The sequence below is a fragment of the Leptodactylus fuscus genome, chromosome 6 (assembly GCF_031893055.1).
Source record: "Leptodactylus fuscus isolate aLepFus1 chromosome 6, aLepFus1.hap2, whole genome shotgun sequence".
In the NCBI taxonomy this organism is placed as follows: domain Eukaryota; kingdom Metazoa; phylum Chordata; class Amphibia; order Anura; family Leptodactylidae; genus Leptodactylus; species Leptodactylus fuscus.
In genome coordinates, this window is record NC_134270.1 from 17,705,468 (window position 1) to 17,722,017 (window position 16,550).

Here is a 16,550-nt window from a genome sequence, read left to right on the forward strand (position 1 = left end):
CCCAGCCCCACATTTCCGTAGTCCTTTGGTTCCCCTGCCCATCATTGAAGTGTCTTTTGAAAGGATTGGTATGGACTTGGTTGGTCCAATAGTCAAGTCAGCTAGAGGTCACCAATATATTCTGGTTGTCTTAGATTACGCTAATCGCTATCCTGAGGTGGTTCCCTTGCGTAATACGACATCAAAGAGTATTGCCCGTGAGTTATTCTATATGTTTTCAAGAAGAGGCACACCTAAAAAGATACTGACCTACCAAGGCACGCCCTTCATGTCAAAGGTGATGAAAGAGCTATGCAAGCTGTTTAAAATTACCCACATACGGACCTCTGTGTATCACCCCCAAACAGATGGGTTAGTGGAGCGCTTTAATAAGACTCTCAAGCATATGCTTAAAAAGGTGGTAGAAAAAGATGGTCGTGACTGGGATTCTCTGCTGCCATACCTGATGTTCTCTATTAGAGAGGTTCCACAAGCATCTACAGGTTTTTCCCCTTTTGAATTAGTAATGGTAGACACCCCAGGGGCTTACTAGATATAGCCAAAGAAACCTGGGAAATGGAGGCTACCCCATACCGTAGTGTCAGAGAGCATGTAGCTCAAATGCAGGACCGCATTTCAACAGTCATGCTAATTGTAAAAGAACATCTGCAAAGAGCAACAAGAGGCCCAAAGCAGAATTTACAATTGTTCTGCCAGAGTCCGAGAGTTTATCCCAGGGGACAGGGTCCTTATTTTGGTGCCTACTGTGGAGAGCAAGTTTTTAGCGAAATGGCAAGGCCCATATGAAATTGTGGAAAAAGTAGGGCCAGTTAACTATAAGGTTCACCAACCAGGGAAAAGGAAGCCTTTTCAAATCTACCATGTGAACTTGATTAAGCCCTGGAACCAAAAGGAATCCTTGGTGGCCTCAAATACAGAGGTGGGTGATTCGTTGCCACCAATCCCTCCAGTCCGTGTGAATGAGACCCTCTCAGTGCCCCAGCAACAGGAGGCAAGAGAGTTCCTCCAGAAAAATAGACGCAAGTTCTCTGATCTACCAGGGCGTACACACCTGATAGAGAACCATGTAGAGACAGAACCTGGGAGGAAAGTAAACCTCAAACCCTACAGAATACCAGAGGCACGTAGGGAGGTGGTGTCAGCTGAGGTTAAACATTTGCTGGAATTAGGTGTAATTGAGGAATCCAAAAGTGAGTGGTATAACCCAATTGTATTGATAGCAAAGCCCAATGGTACTTGGCGTTCTGCAATGATTTTAGAAAATTTAATGAGAATTCCAAGTTTGACGCTTATCCCATGCCCAGGGTTGATGAGCTGATTGAGAAGTTGGGTAATGCCAGGTACATAACCACACTGGACCTTACAAAAGGTTACTGGCAAATACCTTTGTTTAAAGAAGCCAAGGAGAGAACTGCCTTTGTTGTTCCCGAAGGTCTGTTACAGTACAGGGTTATGCCTTTTGGTTTGCATGGAGCTCCTGCTACCCTTCAGAGGTTGATGGACCAAAATTACGCGCATTATACGCCCATAACGACCAATTGAAATTAATGGGATCTGTTTTGAGCACTCACATTGTGACACGTGTATACATGCCAGAATGCGCGCCCGTAAACTCCGTGTGAACTGGCCTTAATGGCGGTAGTCACAGTGCGGAGGTCGTGTACTGTCTGGGCCTTGTATGGTCTATAAATTATGTGTATTGTCTGGTAATTGTCTGTATGGTGGTATTAATTCTCCACAGTATAGCGGAACACACAGAGCAGTTTCACAACTATATACATCTTTACATTTTTTTTTTTGTATTCCTGATCTTTTGAGACTATATCACTGCAGCTGGAAGTGCAGCCCTGACTTCTGAAATGCCTGAATATGATGGTGATGGTATGTCAGGATATGGGGCCCCGCTTTTAGTTTTGCCCAGGGCCACACTTTGTCTAAACCCGGCCCTGGCTATGCTCCATACACATCATACACACACAGCTCTACTTCTTACACATCATACACACACAGCTCTGCTCCATACACATCATACACACACAGCTCTACTCCATACACATCATACACACAGCTCTGCTCCATACACCTCATACACACACAGCTCTGCTCCATACACGTCATACACACACAGCTCTGCTCCATACACGTCATACACACACAGCTCTGCTCCATAGACGTCATACACACACAGCTCTGCTCCATACACATCATACACACACAGCTCTGCTCCATACACGTCATACACACACAGCTCTGCTCCATACACATCATACACACACAGCTCTGCTCCGTACACATCATACACACACAGCTCTGCTCCGTACACGTCATACACACACAGCTCAACTCCATACACATCATACACACACAGCTCTGCTCCGTACACATCATACACAGCTCTGCTCCATACACATCATACACACACAGCTCTGCTCCATACACATCATACACACACAGCTCTGCTCCGTACACATCATACACACACAGCTCTGCTCCGTACACATCATATGCACACAGCTCTGCAACATACATATCATATGCACACAGCTCTGCTCCGTACACATCATACACACACAGCTCTGCTCCATACACATCATACACACACAGCTCTGCTCCGTACACATCATACACAGCTCTGCTCCATACACATCATACACACACAGCTCTGCTCCGTACACATCATACACACACAGCTCTGCTCCGTACACATCATATGCACACAGCTCTGCAACATACATATCATACACACACAGCTCTGCTCCATACACATCATACACACACAGCACTGCTCCTTACACATCATACACAGACAGCACTGCTCCTTACACATCATACACAGCTCTGCTCCATACACAGGTCTGCTGTATACACATCATACACACACAGCTCTGCTCCGTACACACTGTAACTACATCCTATACACAGAGCATGTAACCCGGTAACACCTCATCCTGTGATCATTTAACTCCTCCCACTTGTGACTGATCACATGACTGTGACATCATCACAGGTCTTTTAGCTCCACCAGCTGTTTAACCAGAAATCTGACTCCTCCCACACAGTAGGAATTCTCCTTCCCCATATATATATATATATATATATATATATATATATATATATATATATATATCTCTACCTAGTGTACAGCTGGAGGTATGTGTATATGTATCTAGTGTGGTGTACAGTATACGGGCTGAGGTATATGTAGATATATAAGATAAGATAGTCCCACCATGGGGAAATTCAGCGTTGGACATATAGTGTGTACAGGCGTTTTTAGATGTAGATTTAGATAGTGTACTAGCAGGAGGACCCATGGGTCGCACGGTTATATTCCATTTTTTGTTTGTGTAGTGGCCCCATAAGAATTGTCCAGTTTTGTACTGGTGCATTTTGTATGTTGTTTGTATGTGTCCATAAGCATCATGTGTATCTCAGTTAGGATATCAGTGAAAAACCTGTGATTTTTATGTTGTTTTTTCCAGGTTGTTATGGATACCTGGAGTAAAGTTTTGTGAATGTGACCTTGTGTAAAGTGTCATCCACAGCGCACTGCCTCTTTAATCACTTCAGTACTGGGCCAATTTGTGGTCCAGGACCAGACACATTTTAGGTTTATTTTGTATTTGCGGTTTTGAGGGCTGTAACGTTTTTCTCATACATCTTATTCAACTAATTTTTGGGTCTTTTTTCGGCGACACATAGGGCTTTATTTTTATGTTGTTTTTATTTTCGAATGTGTTTTAATTTTATTTTTTTTTTATATCCGGGAACATATAAACAAAATAGGAGGGAAATTGTGTCTGGTTTTCACTTTTCTTTTTTTTTTTTTCATTTAAAACACACAGTGCTACTGAAAAACTTTATAAAATAGTTTTTCCTCTCCATTACGGTAATTTTTATTTTATATGGTGTCATTGGGGGTGGGGCTATAACCTTTAATAATGGCATATTTATTTATTTATTAAGATTATTTTACTTATTTTTTTAAAAAATTTTAATTTAAAAATTTAATTTTTTTAAATAAATCTTTTTTTTCAGATGGTGTCCCCATAAAATCATAAGAGACCTTTGGGGACATCTGATCACTTTTTCTTTGTTTAGGAGGCTGATTTCCCCTGCAACTGGGCTGGTACAATTAGCCCCAGTTGCAGGAGGAATACAGCCTCCTGCACGTTGTATACCCAGCAGCTCTTGCAAGACACTGCTCCCGGCGGATCACGTGACTGCCGGGTCAGAGGGCGGCCGCATGATGGCGGCGCCCATAGCTATGTATACTGTCAGAACAAGGCAACCACTTCCTGGTTGTATGTAATCTATGGGCAGTCCGGAAGTGGTTAAAGATGACATACAGCAGTGAAGAAAAATGGCAATGGAAACCTGGAGTAAAACTCTGATGTGTGATACTGTGTGCAGAGCATATCTAATCCTCCGGCATGTGGTATTGTGTGCTGACGCGCGTATCTTATCCTCTGGTGTACAGTACTGTGTGCTGATGTGTGTATCTATTGCTCCGGCATGTGGAACTGTGTGCATACCCAGATATATAATCCACCGGCATGTGGAACTGTGTGCAGATGCTCATATCTAATCCTCCGACGTGTAGAACTGTGGTAGATGCGAGCATCTAATCCTCCGATGTGTGGTATTGTTTACTGAGCCATTTATCTAATGCTCTGATGCGTGTATCTCAGTTTGGATATAAGTGTTGGATTGTACATGTGGGGTGACTGTGTATTTGGCCGTTAGAATATGAGTGAAAGACTTGCAGGTTTGTATTGGCTAATGGGGGTCATTGTTTTAGGAAAGCTGTATCTCTGGAACGGTACATCCGAGCGAGTTGAGGCCTCATCTTAAACCTTCTCGGACACCTGATGTATCTGTGTGTCAAATTTGGTGAAGATCGGTCCAGTCGTTTGGTTGCGCATAAAGAACAGACAGACAGAAACTCATTTTTATAATATAGAGAGATAAGATAATCTTTTAATACAAACTAAGGTATATGTAGATATATATAGTGTGTACAGGCAGAGGTGTGTGTGTGTATTTATATGAAAATATATGTATAGTGTACAGGTGTCTGTTTATAGTCACTGTCATTATCTGTCCATATCACCCTGGCAACATGTAGCATTAACCCTTTCATTACCAGGGAGTTTACTCCCCTTCTTTTATTACTGACCCATTTTTAAATTTTGTCATCACCGAGTTGTAAAAGTAGCCATAGCATGGACATGGTGTCATGTGATTTTTTTTTATTTATTTGATATGGTGTAAACTCTTCTTCCTCTTTCCACTCATTTCTTTCCTCTCTCTTTACATATATCTTGTGTCTCTTTGTGATGCTCTTTTCCTCTATGTCAGATGTTCTTGATGCTTTTGGGCCCAGCCATTACTAGTTACGCCACTGACTGGAAAAAAACATTTCAGTGCAAGTAATATGATGTGCTGTCTGTTTTTCAAATAAAACATGGTGGAAATTTTTAGATAAACCACTTTATACAAGGAGAAAATATACAACGTCTACACTGTATTATCTCCTCACAAGTTGTGTCTAGAAATTGTATTTTTTTCACATTTAGGATTCGACAGTATTGCATCTCCTCTGTGGACATCTTGGATGGATAGAGAAAGAGGCAAGATGGCAGAAAGTATAGTAAATGTCACCCTAGAGATCCTGCACCAGCTTACTGGAGAGGTGAGAGATTCTGATGATGTCACATTACATCATTCTTATCTATAGTAATAACAGATGATATGACTGGAGAGGTGAGGGACTCTGGGAATGGATGGAGTGATATTTATTAATGTGTCTCTCCATAACCAGGATTACACAGTAGTGAAGAAGACCTCTAGTGGGCGCTGTCAGGCTCCTGTATCTGAAGGATGGGGGAGAACCCTGAGCCCAATCCCGGAGCCTCCACCTCACTCCCTGATACATGAGGAGATCAATGGACAGAAGATCCTAGAACTCACTAACAAGATGATTGAGCTGCTGACTGGAGAGGTGACACTGCTGGGAATGCTGGGACATTATACAGGAGTGCTATGAAGGGATCTGGTGATGATTGTATCATTGTGTTGTCAGGTTCCTATAAGGTGTCAGGATGTCACTGTCTATTTCTCCATGGAGGAGTGGGAGTATTTAGAAGGACACAAAGATGTGTACAAGGAGGTGATGATGGAGGATCAGCAGCCCCTCACATCAGCAGGTAATAGACATGACTAAATACACACGGCCTCTCATTATCTGTATGGAAAGAATGAATTCAGTCCCTGTATGTGTTTCCTCCAGTTCCATCCAGTAAGAGAACATCACCGGAGAGATGTCCCAGTCCTCTTCTACTACAGGATTGTAAGGAAGAAAATGTCCTCCAGGATGATCAGGTAGATGACAACATGGTGGATTTATCCAGGAGACCTGCAGCTATTTGGTCAGATAACTCCTGCTGTCACTTATGGTGGTCATGATAATGAATGATCTTTTCTTCTCCTATAAAACATCCCATGTGACTTCTCCATCCGTCTGGTGACTTTACAATATTTGTTTCACAGCTTTTGTATCCGGGTGAAGATCTGAACATTATTAATGCTCCGGAGACATATGTGAGGGGTGATGAGGAGAGTAAGGAGGAGATTCCTACAGGGAGCCACTCAGGTGAGAAGTAATGTCTAAATAGAGGCCAGGAAGTTTTTGGTTGTCTGATCACTCAGTTGCTACTTATGGTGGAATTTCGGTGCAGGGGACGATGAGTGTTGGTCCCATGTGATGCAATCCTTTATACGATATATTGGTCCTTGCTCCATTTCGGTTGTCGGATATGAGTGTATGGCAATGTGTATTTCTTTGAAGATTCTTTTACTCTGATCTTTTTCTTGCCCTGAGTGTTCTCTGCATATATTGGCACCCGTAGTTCTCGCAGTGCTTAGTGCCTGTTGCTGTGCTTCTTTTCATACTTCCTGTTTTCTGGGTTGTATTCAGATTGGGACAGTTCAGTATTGCTTCTTTTCTATTTCCTTTCATCTGGTATTACCTATATGTCATCTATCTGCCATCCATTGTTGTCCATCCATACCATCTTCAGCTTCCGCAACCCTCAGCATTTGATTCTTCTCATCTATCTGTGAGCTGTTCATGTGTCATCCTATTTTCCAGTATTGATGTGCGCTCTGATGATGTGGTTTTGCAACTATTCAGTCGTACATTTTACCCTCACTGTAAATCCTGGGGGTATCTGAGTATTATCAAGCACGGATAGGGTGTGGGGAAGTCAACTGCTATAGCTAAAGTCCACATTTACTTTTGAGCAGTACCAGCACTGTACAGTGTAGTCGACCCTAGTGGAAGCCATATCATATGTGATCACAGAATTTAGCTGATCAGATTTAGGCCAGGGGGTGTGATTCTGAGCTCTGACACTGGCTGCCTCTGACAAGGACTTTGAATCACGCCCCCTACCTGACACCGCCACTCTGACATTACAGAGCCTAAATAGCACATCAGGCACCAAAACTAACTGTGCTTGTTGCTCAGGATTGGTGGGGGCTAGAGAGAAAATTCCAACTGATTTCAGTGGAGTGGCGTCTATTAATAGAGGCTAAGTACTTGAATTCCTTGAGGCGGTGAAATATATTCTTTAAGCAGCAACAACCCCACTAGACCTTGAAGAATGAACTGTATTGACCCTTTAGGGAGCTCTTACAACATAAACCTAGGAAGATGGTAGCTGCTGCACAGAAGAGAAAAAAAACTACAAGAGAACGGCCTGGTGCCCGAACATCATGATCTACTGGTCCTCACTCTGAGGTCCACTGTTAAAATTTCTTTTTCTTTTTTGTCACCACTGTCGTAGTTGAATGTGGCTATATGATTTCCTACATATATGGGCATATTTTTATAGAAATGTTAAATATTAATATAATTTTAAGTTTTACTATACAAAAGTGTTAAGATAACTATTCTTCTTGGCAGATGTCTGTGCCAGGAGCTCAGAGGGACATCAGTTATCTTCAGATTATAAAGCAGATGATGGTGGTATCACACAAGATACATATGAAGAACATATCCTTATCCCAGATATACCCTCAGCCCTTCACGGCAAAGATCTGTCATCTGATCCTTCTATACAGGTCCGATCTTCTGATTCAGCACAGACTGAGAAGCAAAATGAAAGCCACAGACGAAGTCACACAGGGGACAAACCATATTCATGTTCAGACTGTAGGAAATGTTTCAAACAAGAATCAGATCTTGTTAGACATGAGAGAATTCACACTGGGGAGAAGCCATATTCATGTTCAGAATGTGGAAAATGTTTTAACCAAAAATCAGACCTGGTTAAACATGAGAGAATTCACACAGGGGAAAGGCCATTTCTATGTTCAGAATGTGGAAAATGTTTCACAGACAGATCAAATCTTGTTAAACATAAGAGACTTCATACAGGTGAGAAGCCGTATTCATGTTCAGAATGTGGAAAATGCTTCAACCAGAAATCAGATCTTGTGATCCATAGGAGAATTCACACAGGAGAGAAACCATTTTCATGTCCAGAATGTGGGAGTTATTTTACAGACAAATCAAACCTTGTTAAACATGAAAAATGTCATTCAGGGGAGAATCCATTTATATGTTCAGAATGTGGAAAAAGTTATAATGGAATATCTGCGCTTGTTAGACATCAGAGAACTCACACAGGAGAAAAAACATTTTCATGTTCAGAATGTGGGAAATGTTTCAGAGACAAATCGGATCTCATTAGACATGATAGATGCCACACAGGGGAGAAGCCATTTTCATGTTCAGAATGTGGAAAAAGTTATAATTGTATATCAGCGCTTCATAGACATCACAGAATTCACACAGGGGAGAAGCCATTTTTATGTTTAGAATGTGGGAAATGTTTCAACCAGAAATCATCTCTTATCGGACATCAAAGAATTCATACGGGTGAGAAACCATTTTCATGCTCAGAATGTGGGAAATGTTTTATCCAGAAATCAATTCTTGTTGCACATCAGAGAATTCATACCAAGGAGAAGCCATATTCTTGTTCACAATGTGGAAAAGGTTTAGCAAACAAGCTGAATCTTATTAACCATGAGAGAAGTCATACAGGCGAGAAACCATTTTCATGTTCACATTGTGAGAAATGTTACAGCGCTAAATCAGATCTCGTTAGACATGAGAGAATTCACACAGGACTGAAGCTATTTACATGCTCAGAATGTGGGAAAAGTTATAACCAGAAATCAGACCTTGTAATACATCAGAGACTTCACACAGGAGAGAAGCCATTTTCATGTTCGGAATGTGGGAAATGCTTCACAGACAAATCAAGCCTTGTTAAACATGAGAGAATTCACACAGAGGAAAAGCCATTTTCCTGTTCAGAATGTGGGAAATGTTTCAAACAAGCATCAGATCTTGTTAGACATGAGAGAATTCACACAGGGGAGAAGCCATATTCATGTTTAGAATGTGGGAAACGTTTCAACCAAACATCAGATCTTGTTAAACATGTGAGAAGTCACACTGGGGAGAAACCATTTCCATGTTCAGAATGTGGAAAATGCTTTAGCGATAAATCAGATCTTGTTAGACATCAGAGAATTCACACAGGGGTAAAACCATTTTCGTGTTCAGAATGTGGGAAATGTTTTTATCAGAAATCAGATATGATTAACCATCAAAGAACTCACACAGGGGAGAAGCCACTTCGTGTTCAGGATGTGGGTAACATAGAGCTAAATCAGGTCATCAGCGAAATCACACAGGATTGAAGCCATTATCATGTTACGAATGTGGGATTTTTTAATTTTTATTAGAATTAGAATAGACTCTTGTTAAACATCAAAGAAGAACAGGATAAGCTATGCTTATAATTTGGGAATTATTGTATGTAGTGAACTGCTACCCTGGGACCTCTACAATCTCACTAAATGGGGTCCAAAAATATTTCATTACGAGGCACCATGATCTTCTCTTTTTACAACATTTCGATTCAAAATATTTCATAGCATACTGAAATCCTTCATATTATATTTGCGAAAATGAGGAAACCTCTGCAGACTTTCTGTGAAAATTGCTGTGGGAAAAACTGCGATGCATTGCCACTGCGGTTTTTCCCACAACGCTTTTTTGCTGCTACATGGAGCCGTAGCCTAATAATGAAATTCTCAGATGGATCCAATGTGTGTGGATTTTGACACTGCAACTCACAATGTACAGGTATATGGCCTACATGTGTCTGCATACACTAACAGCTGTGTCCTGAAGGATCTCCCAGACCTGAATTGGTATCAGTGAAATCCTGAAAAGTTTTTGTGGTACTATTTCGTAATGTTCCAGAGGTTCTCAATTAAATTTAGGTCTAGGGCCAGTCACAGGTATCAGGACCGATTAGACTCCCGTAAGGTCTGAAAATGGCTCTTAAGATGTCATCCAACTACCAAAAAGCATTCAGATTACTGTTGGCCGTTACGTGAAAGTCTGTGTAACCACCATTCAATATTCCCCTTCAAACCATTACTGATCCACCACCAAACTGGTCCTACTGCATGATGTTTAAGTTAGCGTCAGATCTTATGGTATAACCTAGGCAAATTTAACTGTATTTCTTTACATTGACTTGAATTCTTACATATATCTTTACTGGAAATATTTTCTACATTGTCTGGGAACTATTGAAAAATGTTTTTAATAAAGGAGGATACGATATAAATAATGAACTCCGTAAGTACAGATGAGCGAACCAATTGAAGCTATTATCGTCACTTTCACGCTTGAGGTATATACGTGGGTCGAGATCTTAATAGTGGCATCTATTTATTTATAATGGATATAAAATATATACAGGTATGAAAGTTTTATTGTCCTTTAATGCAGTAACCAGTATGGTGTACAACTCAGTACCAAACTGTGGAAATCATAGGATACCTATAGCTGTGCCTTTTCTGTTGATAGTTAGATGTTCCTAACAGAAATGCTAAAACACTCCTTACCGTTATTTTACGCGTGGTTCGCCCAGGTTCGATGGTGCACAGTGATTCCTAGTCTGCCTATAAGAATATTAACCAGCAATGAATTTGAGTCATGAACGCGTTACTTACAGGGATCAAAATTGTGTTATTATTTTGAGATTATTTCATTAGTTTTGTCACCTTCTAAAGCTCTTTGAGGAGGCCACCAGATTTGTCAATAGAGATAAATATATCATCACTGATGTCATCTCCTGATGGAGGAACAACAATAATACATCATGCGTTTTATCTCTTTGACCAAAATGCATGACCTTATATTTGTATACAATAAACTTTATTTACCAGGTCTCCACCCAAGCTTCCAGCTTCTCTAGATCCCCCTGTACTATTCTAGTATTTGCCTCAATTTTGATTATTTTACAGAGCTTAGTGTCATCTGCAAATATGGATATGGGCAACAAGACTAAGCTAGTCTTAGAGACATACACAAGTTGTTTTTTTTTTTTTCATACGCCAATACTGTGGCCAGTGACATTTATAATAAGAGCAGGGACTACAGCTCTCTGCTCTGCATAGATCACTGAACAGAAGACGGAGAAGGACCTGTGGTGACGTCATTACAGATCCTTCTACGGTGTCCACAAGCAGGGAGAGACTTTAGCATCAGGACACAGCAGGGAGCTTGGGAAGGTAAGTTAAACTGTTATTGTTTTTCTGAGACATTACATGGCTTTATTACTGATAAGGGGGCACATAATTACTAACAGGGATTAGTTTTAATCATTTCAGGGTAATTTATAAGGAGGATTTATTGCTAATAGCCCTATTGGAGCTGTTATGTACGGATGGGGGGAATGGGATAATTCACCTAGCTTTTTTTAACAATAGATCATCCTTCTAATCCCTCCTTACATTTAATACGAATAGTTCCTTTTATACAAACCCCTCCCTTATATAATTGTTCCCCAGCTTTATTATTAATAATAGTTATAGTTATTCTAGTTCATACATATATATAATATAATAATAATAATAATAATAATAAACTATTATTAATAAAGTTGGGAGAACTAGTAGCCCCCCTCATTAATAATAATTCCCCCAGCCTTATTAACCCCTTCCCGCCGATGGCATTTTTTGATTTTCGTTTTTGACTCCCCTCCTTCTAAACCCCATAACTTTTTTATTTCTCCGCTCCCAGAGCCATATGAGGTCTTAATTTTTGCGGAACAAATTTTTCTTCATGATGCTACCATTAATTATTCTGTAGAATGTACTGGGAAGCAGGAAAAAAATTCAGAATGGGGTGGATTTGAAGAAAAAATGCATTTCTGCGACTTTCTTACGGGCTTTGGATTTACGGCGTTCACTGTGCAGCCAAAATGACATATCCCCTATATTGTGTGTTTCGGTATGGTTCCAGGGATACCAAATTTATATGGTTTTATTTACATTTTGACCCCTAAAAATTTTTCCAAAACTGTGTTAAAAATTTTTTTCTCTAAAAGTCACCATATTCCGACAGCCGTAACTTTTTTATACATAAGTGTACAGGGATGCATAGGGCGTATTTTTTTGCGGGGCCGGGTGTACTTTTTAGTTCTACCATTTTCGGGAAATGTTATTGCTTTGATCACTTTTTATTCAAATTTTTATCAGAATCAAAACAGTGAAAAAAAGGCGGTTTGGCACTTTCGACTATTTTTCCCGCTACGACGTTTACCGAACAGGAAAAATATTTTTATAGATTTGTAGAGCGGGCGATTTCGGACGCGGGGATACCTAACATGTATATGTTTCACAGTTTTTAACTACTTTTATATGTGTTCTAGGGAAAGCGGGGTGATTTGAACTTTTAATACTTTTTATATTTTTTTATATTTTTTTTAACTTTTTATTTATTTATTTTTTTTGCATTTATTAGACCCCCTAGGGGTGTTGAACCCCAGGGGATCTGATCACTAATGCAATGCATTACAATGCTAATGCATTGAATTGCATTGCAAAAAATCATCTTTTCTTTTGCAGGCTGCATAGACCAGGGCGGTCGCCATAGTTACAGACCCGACATGCGCCGTACTATTACGGTGGAGGATGTGGGCATACAGCGGTTGCTAGGAGCAACGACACGTCCACTCTTTGCTGGAGAATTTTTTTTTTTATGTCCTGGGTAAAGGCTGCTGCTATACAACCCGGACTATGGAGGAGATACTGAAGCATCTCGTGCAGTCCAATGTGCAGCAGCAGGAGACCAACCGTTTGCTGTTGGAGCAGATTACGCTCCTTAAAGAGACTGGTGTCACTGGCCTGCAGAGACCTGTGGAGCACAGAGATGAGAAGCGGGCTGTGCAAAGAGCTTTGCACAAGATGACCCCAGATGATGACGTGGAGGCCTTCCTGACTGTGTTTGAGAGAGTGGCCGAACGGGAGACACTGCCAGCTGCTGACTGGGTAGACGTCATTGCACCCTATTTGACCGGTGAACCCCAGAAGGCCTATTATGACCTCTGCCAGCAAGATGTCTAGGACTATGATAAACTAAAGGTGGAAATTCTTGCTTGGCTGGGGGTAACCACTGCTGTCCGTGCCCGGCGGGTACATACCTGGAGCTACCATATGGACAAGCCTGCCAGATCCCAGATTTACGACCTGATTCACCTGGTGAAAAAGTGGCTGGAACCAGACACCTGTACCCCTGCAAAGATGGTGGAGATGGTCCTAGACCGGTTCACCAGAGCTCTTCCTCCTGCGTTGCAGCGCTGGGTTGGACATGGAGATCTCAAAGATGCCAACCAGCTCATCAGCCTTCTGGAAAGGTACCTGGCGGAACTCCGAGATGACCCTACAGCACGACCATCCCCCAGGAACACCCAGCGGAGGGCACCTCCCGGGAAGACTGTTATTTGAGAGCGGAGGGAAAAGAGCTGAAGATGTGTTTTCTAGGCAGTCCACCAGCCCAAGAAAGGACTCTCTGCTGGAGAAACCAGGGCTGGTACAGTGTTGGAGATGCCATGAGCGGGGACATATTGTTGCCCTGTGCCCAGTCACCTCTGAGCTAATGGACTGTGACGCTGGTGGGCGTCGATCATTATTTGCCAGACCTGTCTGCGCTGTGGCACCGGGACTAGAGACTGGGCCTCATGTCTGTCGACTTGAAGTGAATGGCCATTCTGTCCAGGCGTGTTGGACTCTGGTAGCATGGTCACTCTGGTGCATGCCAGCTTGATAGCTGGGGACTTTATCCCGGACAAACGTATGAGTGTTTGTTGCATCCATGGGGATATCAAGGACTACCCCATGTCCAAGGTCACAATAGAGACTATATTAGGATCTGTTTATTTTGAAGTGGGTGTTGTAAAAAACCTTATGCATAATGTGATTTTGGGACGTGATTTCCCTTTGTTCTGGGATTTGTGGGGAAAAGATACAACCACACAGCCAAAGGTGTAAACCCCGCCTACGCCCAAAGTACATGAGGAGGGCGACACCTTTCCGTTACAGGTCCTAGCTGAAGAGGAGGATGATGCCTCTTCCCCAGCTCCTGAACCTAACATACCTGAATTAGAGGTCTCACGGGATAATTTTGGTACTGCACAGTTGAGAGATCCCACTCTTGCTAATGTTTGTGATAATGTGACAGTTGTTAATGTGCCTCAGGAACCTGATGCTGACCACCAATTCCCACATTTTGCTATGAATAATGCCCTCTTGTTTCGGGTTGCAAAAAGTAATGGGGAAATTGTGGAACAGCTTCTTGTAACAAAGCCATACCGCTGTGTGGTACTTGATATGCCCCATAATCATGTGCTTGGGGGACACCTAGGGGCCGAGAAAACACAGGAGAGGATTCTCCAAAGATTTTATTGGCCAGGCGTGTACAGGTAAGTGAAAGACTGTCCTATGTGTCAGGTACATGCCCCAGTCCCACATTTCCGTAGACCCTTGGATCCCCTGCCCGTCATTGAAGTGCCTTTTGTAAGGATTGGTATGGACTTGGTTGGTCCAATAGTCAAGTCAGCTAGAGATCACCAATATATTCTGGTTGTCTAAGATTACGCTACTCGCTATCCTGAGGTTCCCTTGCATAATACGACATCAGAGTATTGCCCGTGAGTTGTTCTACATGTTCTCAAGAACAGGCACACCTAAAAAGATACTGACCTACCAAGGCACGCCCTTCATGTCAAAGATAATGAAAGATCTATGCAAGCTGTTTAAAATTACCCACATACGGACCTCTGTGTATCACCCCCAAACAGATCGGTTAGTGGAGCGCTTTAATAAGACTCTCAAGCATATGCTTAAAAAGATGGTAGAAAAAGATACCCCAGGGGCTTACTAGATATAGCCAAAGAAACCTGGGAAATGGAGGCTACCCCATACCGTAGTGTCAGAGAGCATGTAGCTCAAATGCAGGACCGCATTTCAACAGTCATGCCAATTGTAAAAGAACATCTGCAAAGAGCAACAAGAGGCCCAAAGCAGAATTTACAATTGTTCTGCCAGAGTCCGAGAGTTTATCCCAGGGGACAGGGTCCTTATTTTGGTGCCTACTGTGGAGAGCAAGTTTTTAGCGAAATGGCAAGGCCCATATGAAATTGTGGAAAAAGTAGGGCCAGTTAACTATAAGGTTCACCAACCAGGGAAAAGGAAGCCTTTTCAAATCTACCATGTGAACTTGATTAAGCCCTGGAACCAAAAGGAATCCTTGGTGGCCTCAAATACAGAGGTGGGTGATTCGTTGCCACCAATCCCTCCAGTCCGTGTGAATGAGACCCTCTCAGTGCCCCAACAACAGGAGGCAAGAGAGTTCCTCCAGAAAAATAGACGCAAGTTCTGCAATGATTTTAGAAAATTGAATGAGAATTCCAAGTTTGACGCTTATCCCATGCCCAGGGTTGATGAGCTGATTGAGAAGTTGGGTAATGCCAGGTACATAACCACACTGGACCTTACAAAAGGTTACTGGCAAATACCTTTGTTTAAAGAAGCCAAGGAGAGAACTGCCTTTGTTGTTCCCGAAGGTCTGTTCCAGTACAGGGTTATGCCTTTTGGTTTGCATGGAGCTCCTGCTACCCTTCAGAGGTTGATGGATCAAAATTACGCGCATTATACGCCCATAACGACCAATTGAAATTAATGGGATCTGTTTTGAGCACTCACATTGTGACACGTGTATACATGCCAGAATGCGCGCCCGTAAACTCCGTGTGAACTGGCCTTAATGGCGGTAGTCACAGTGCGGAGGTCGTGTACTGTCTGGGCCTTGTATGGTCTATAAATTATGTGTATTGTCTGGTAATTGTCTGTATGGTGGTATTAATTCTCCACAGTATAGCGGAACACACAGAGCAGTTTCACAACTATATACATCTTTACATTTTTTTTTGTATTCCTGATCTTTTGAGACTATATCACTGCAGCTGGAAGTGCAGCCCTGACTTCTGAAATGCCTGAATATGATGGTGATGGTATGTCAGGATATGGGGCCCCGCTTTTAGTTTTGCCCAGGGCCACACTTTGTCTAAAACCGGCCCTGGCTATCAGGGGTGAACCTACCCCTTTCGCCG

General features: G+C 42.0%; 1 protein-coding gene across 1 annotated transcript in view; it reads left to right on the forward strand.

Annotated features, from left to right (window-relative positions):
* LOC142209933 (uncharacterized) overlaps window positions 1-16,550 on the forward strand; it is a 121,920-nt gene that overhangs the window by 48,426 nt on the left and 56,944 nt on the right. The window contains 2 exon segments of the mRNA XM_075278971.1: window positions 7,970-9,774; window positions 15,409-15,444. Of these exon segments, the coding sequence (XP_075135072.1) occupies window positions 7,970-9,774; window positions 15,409-15,444 (1,841 nt within the window).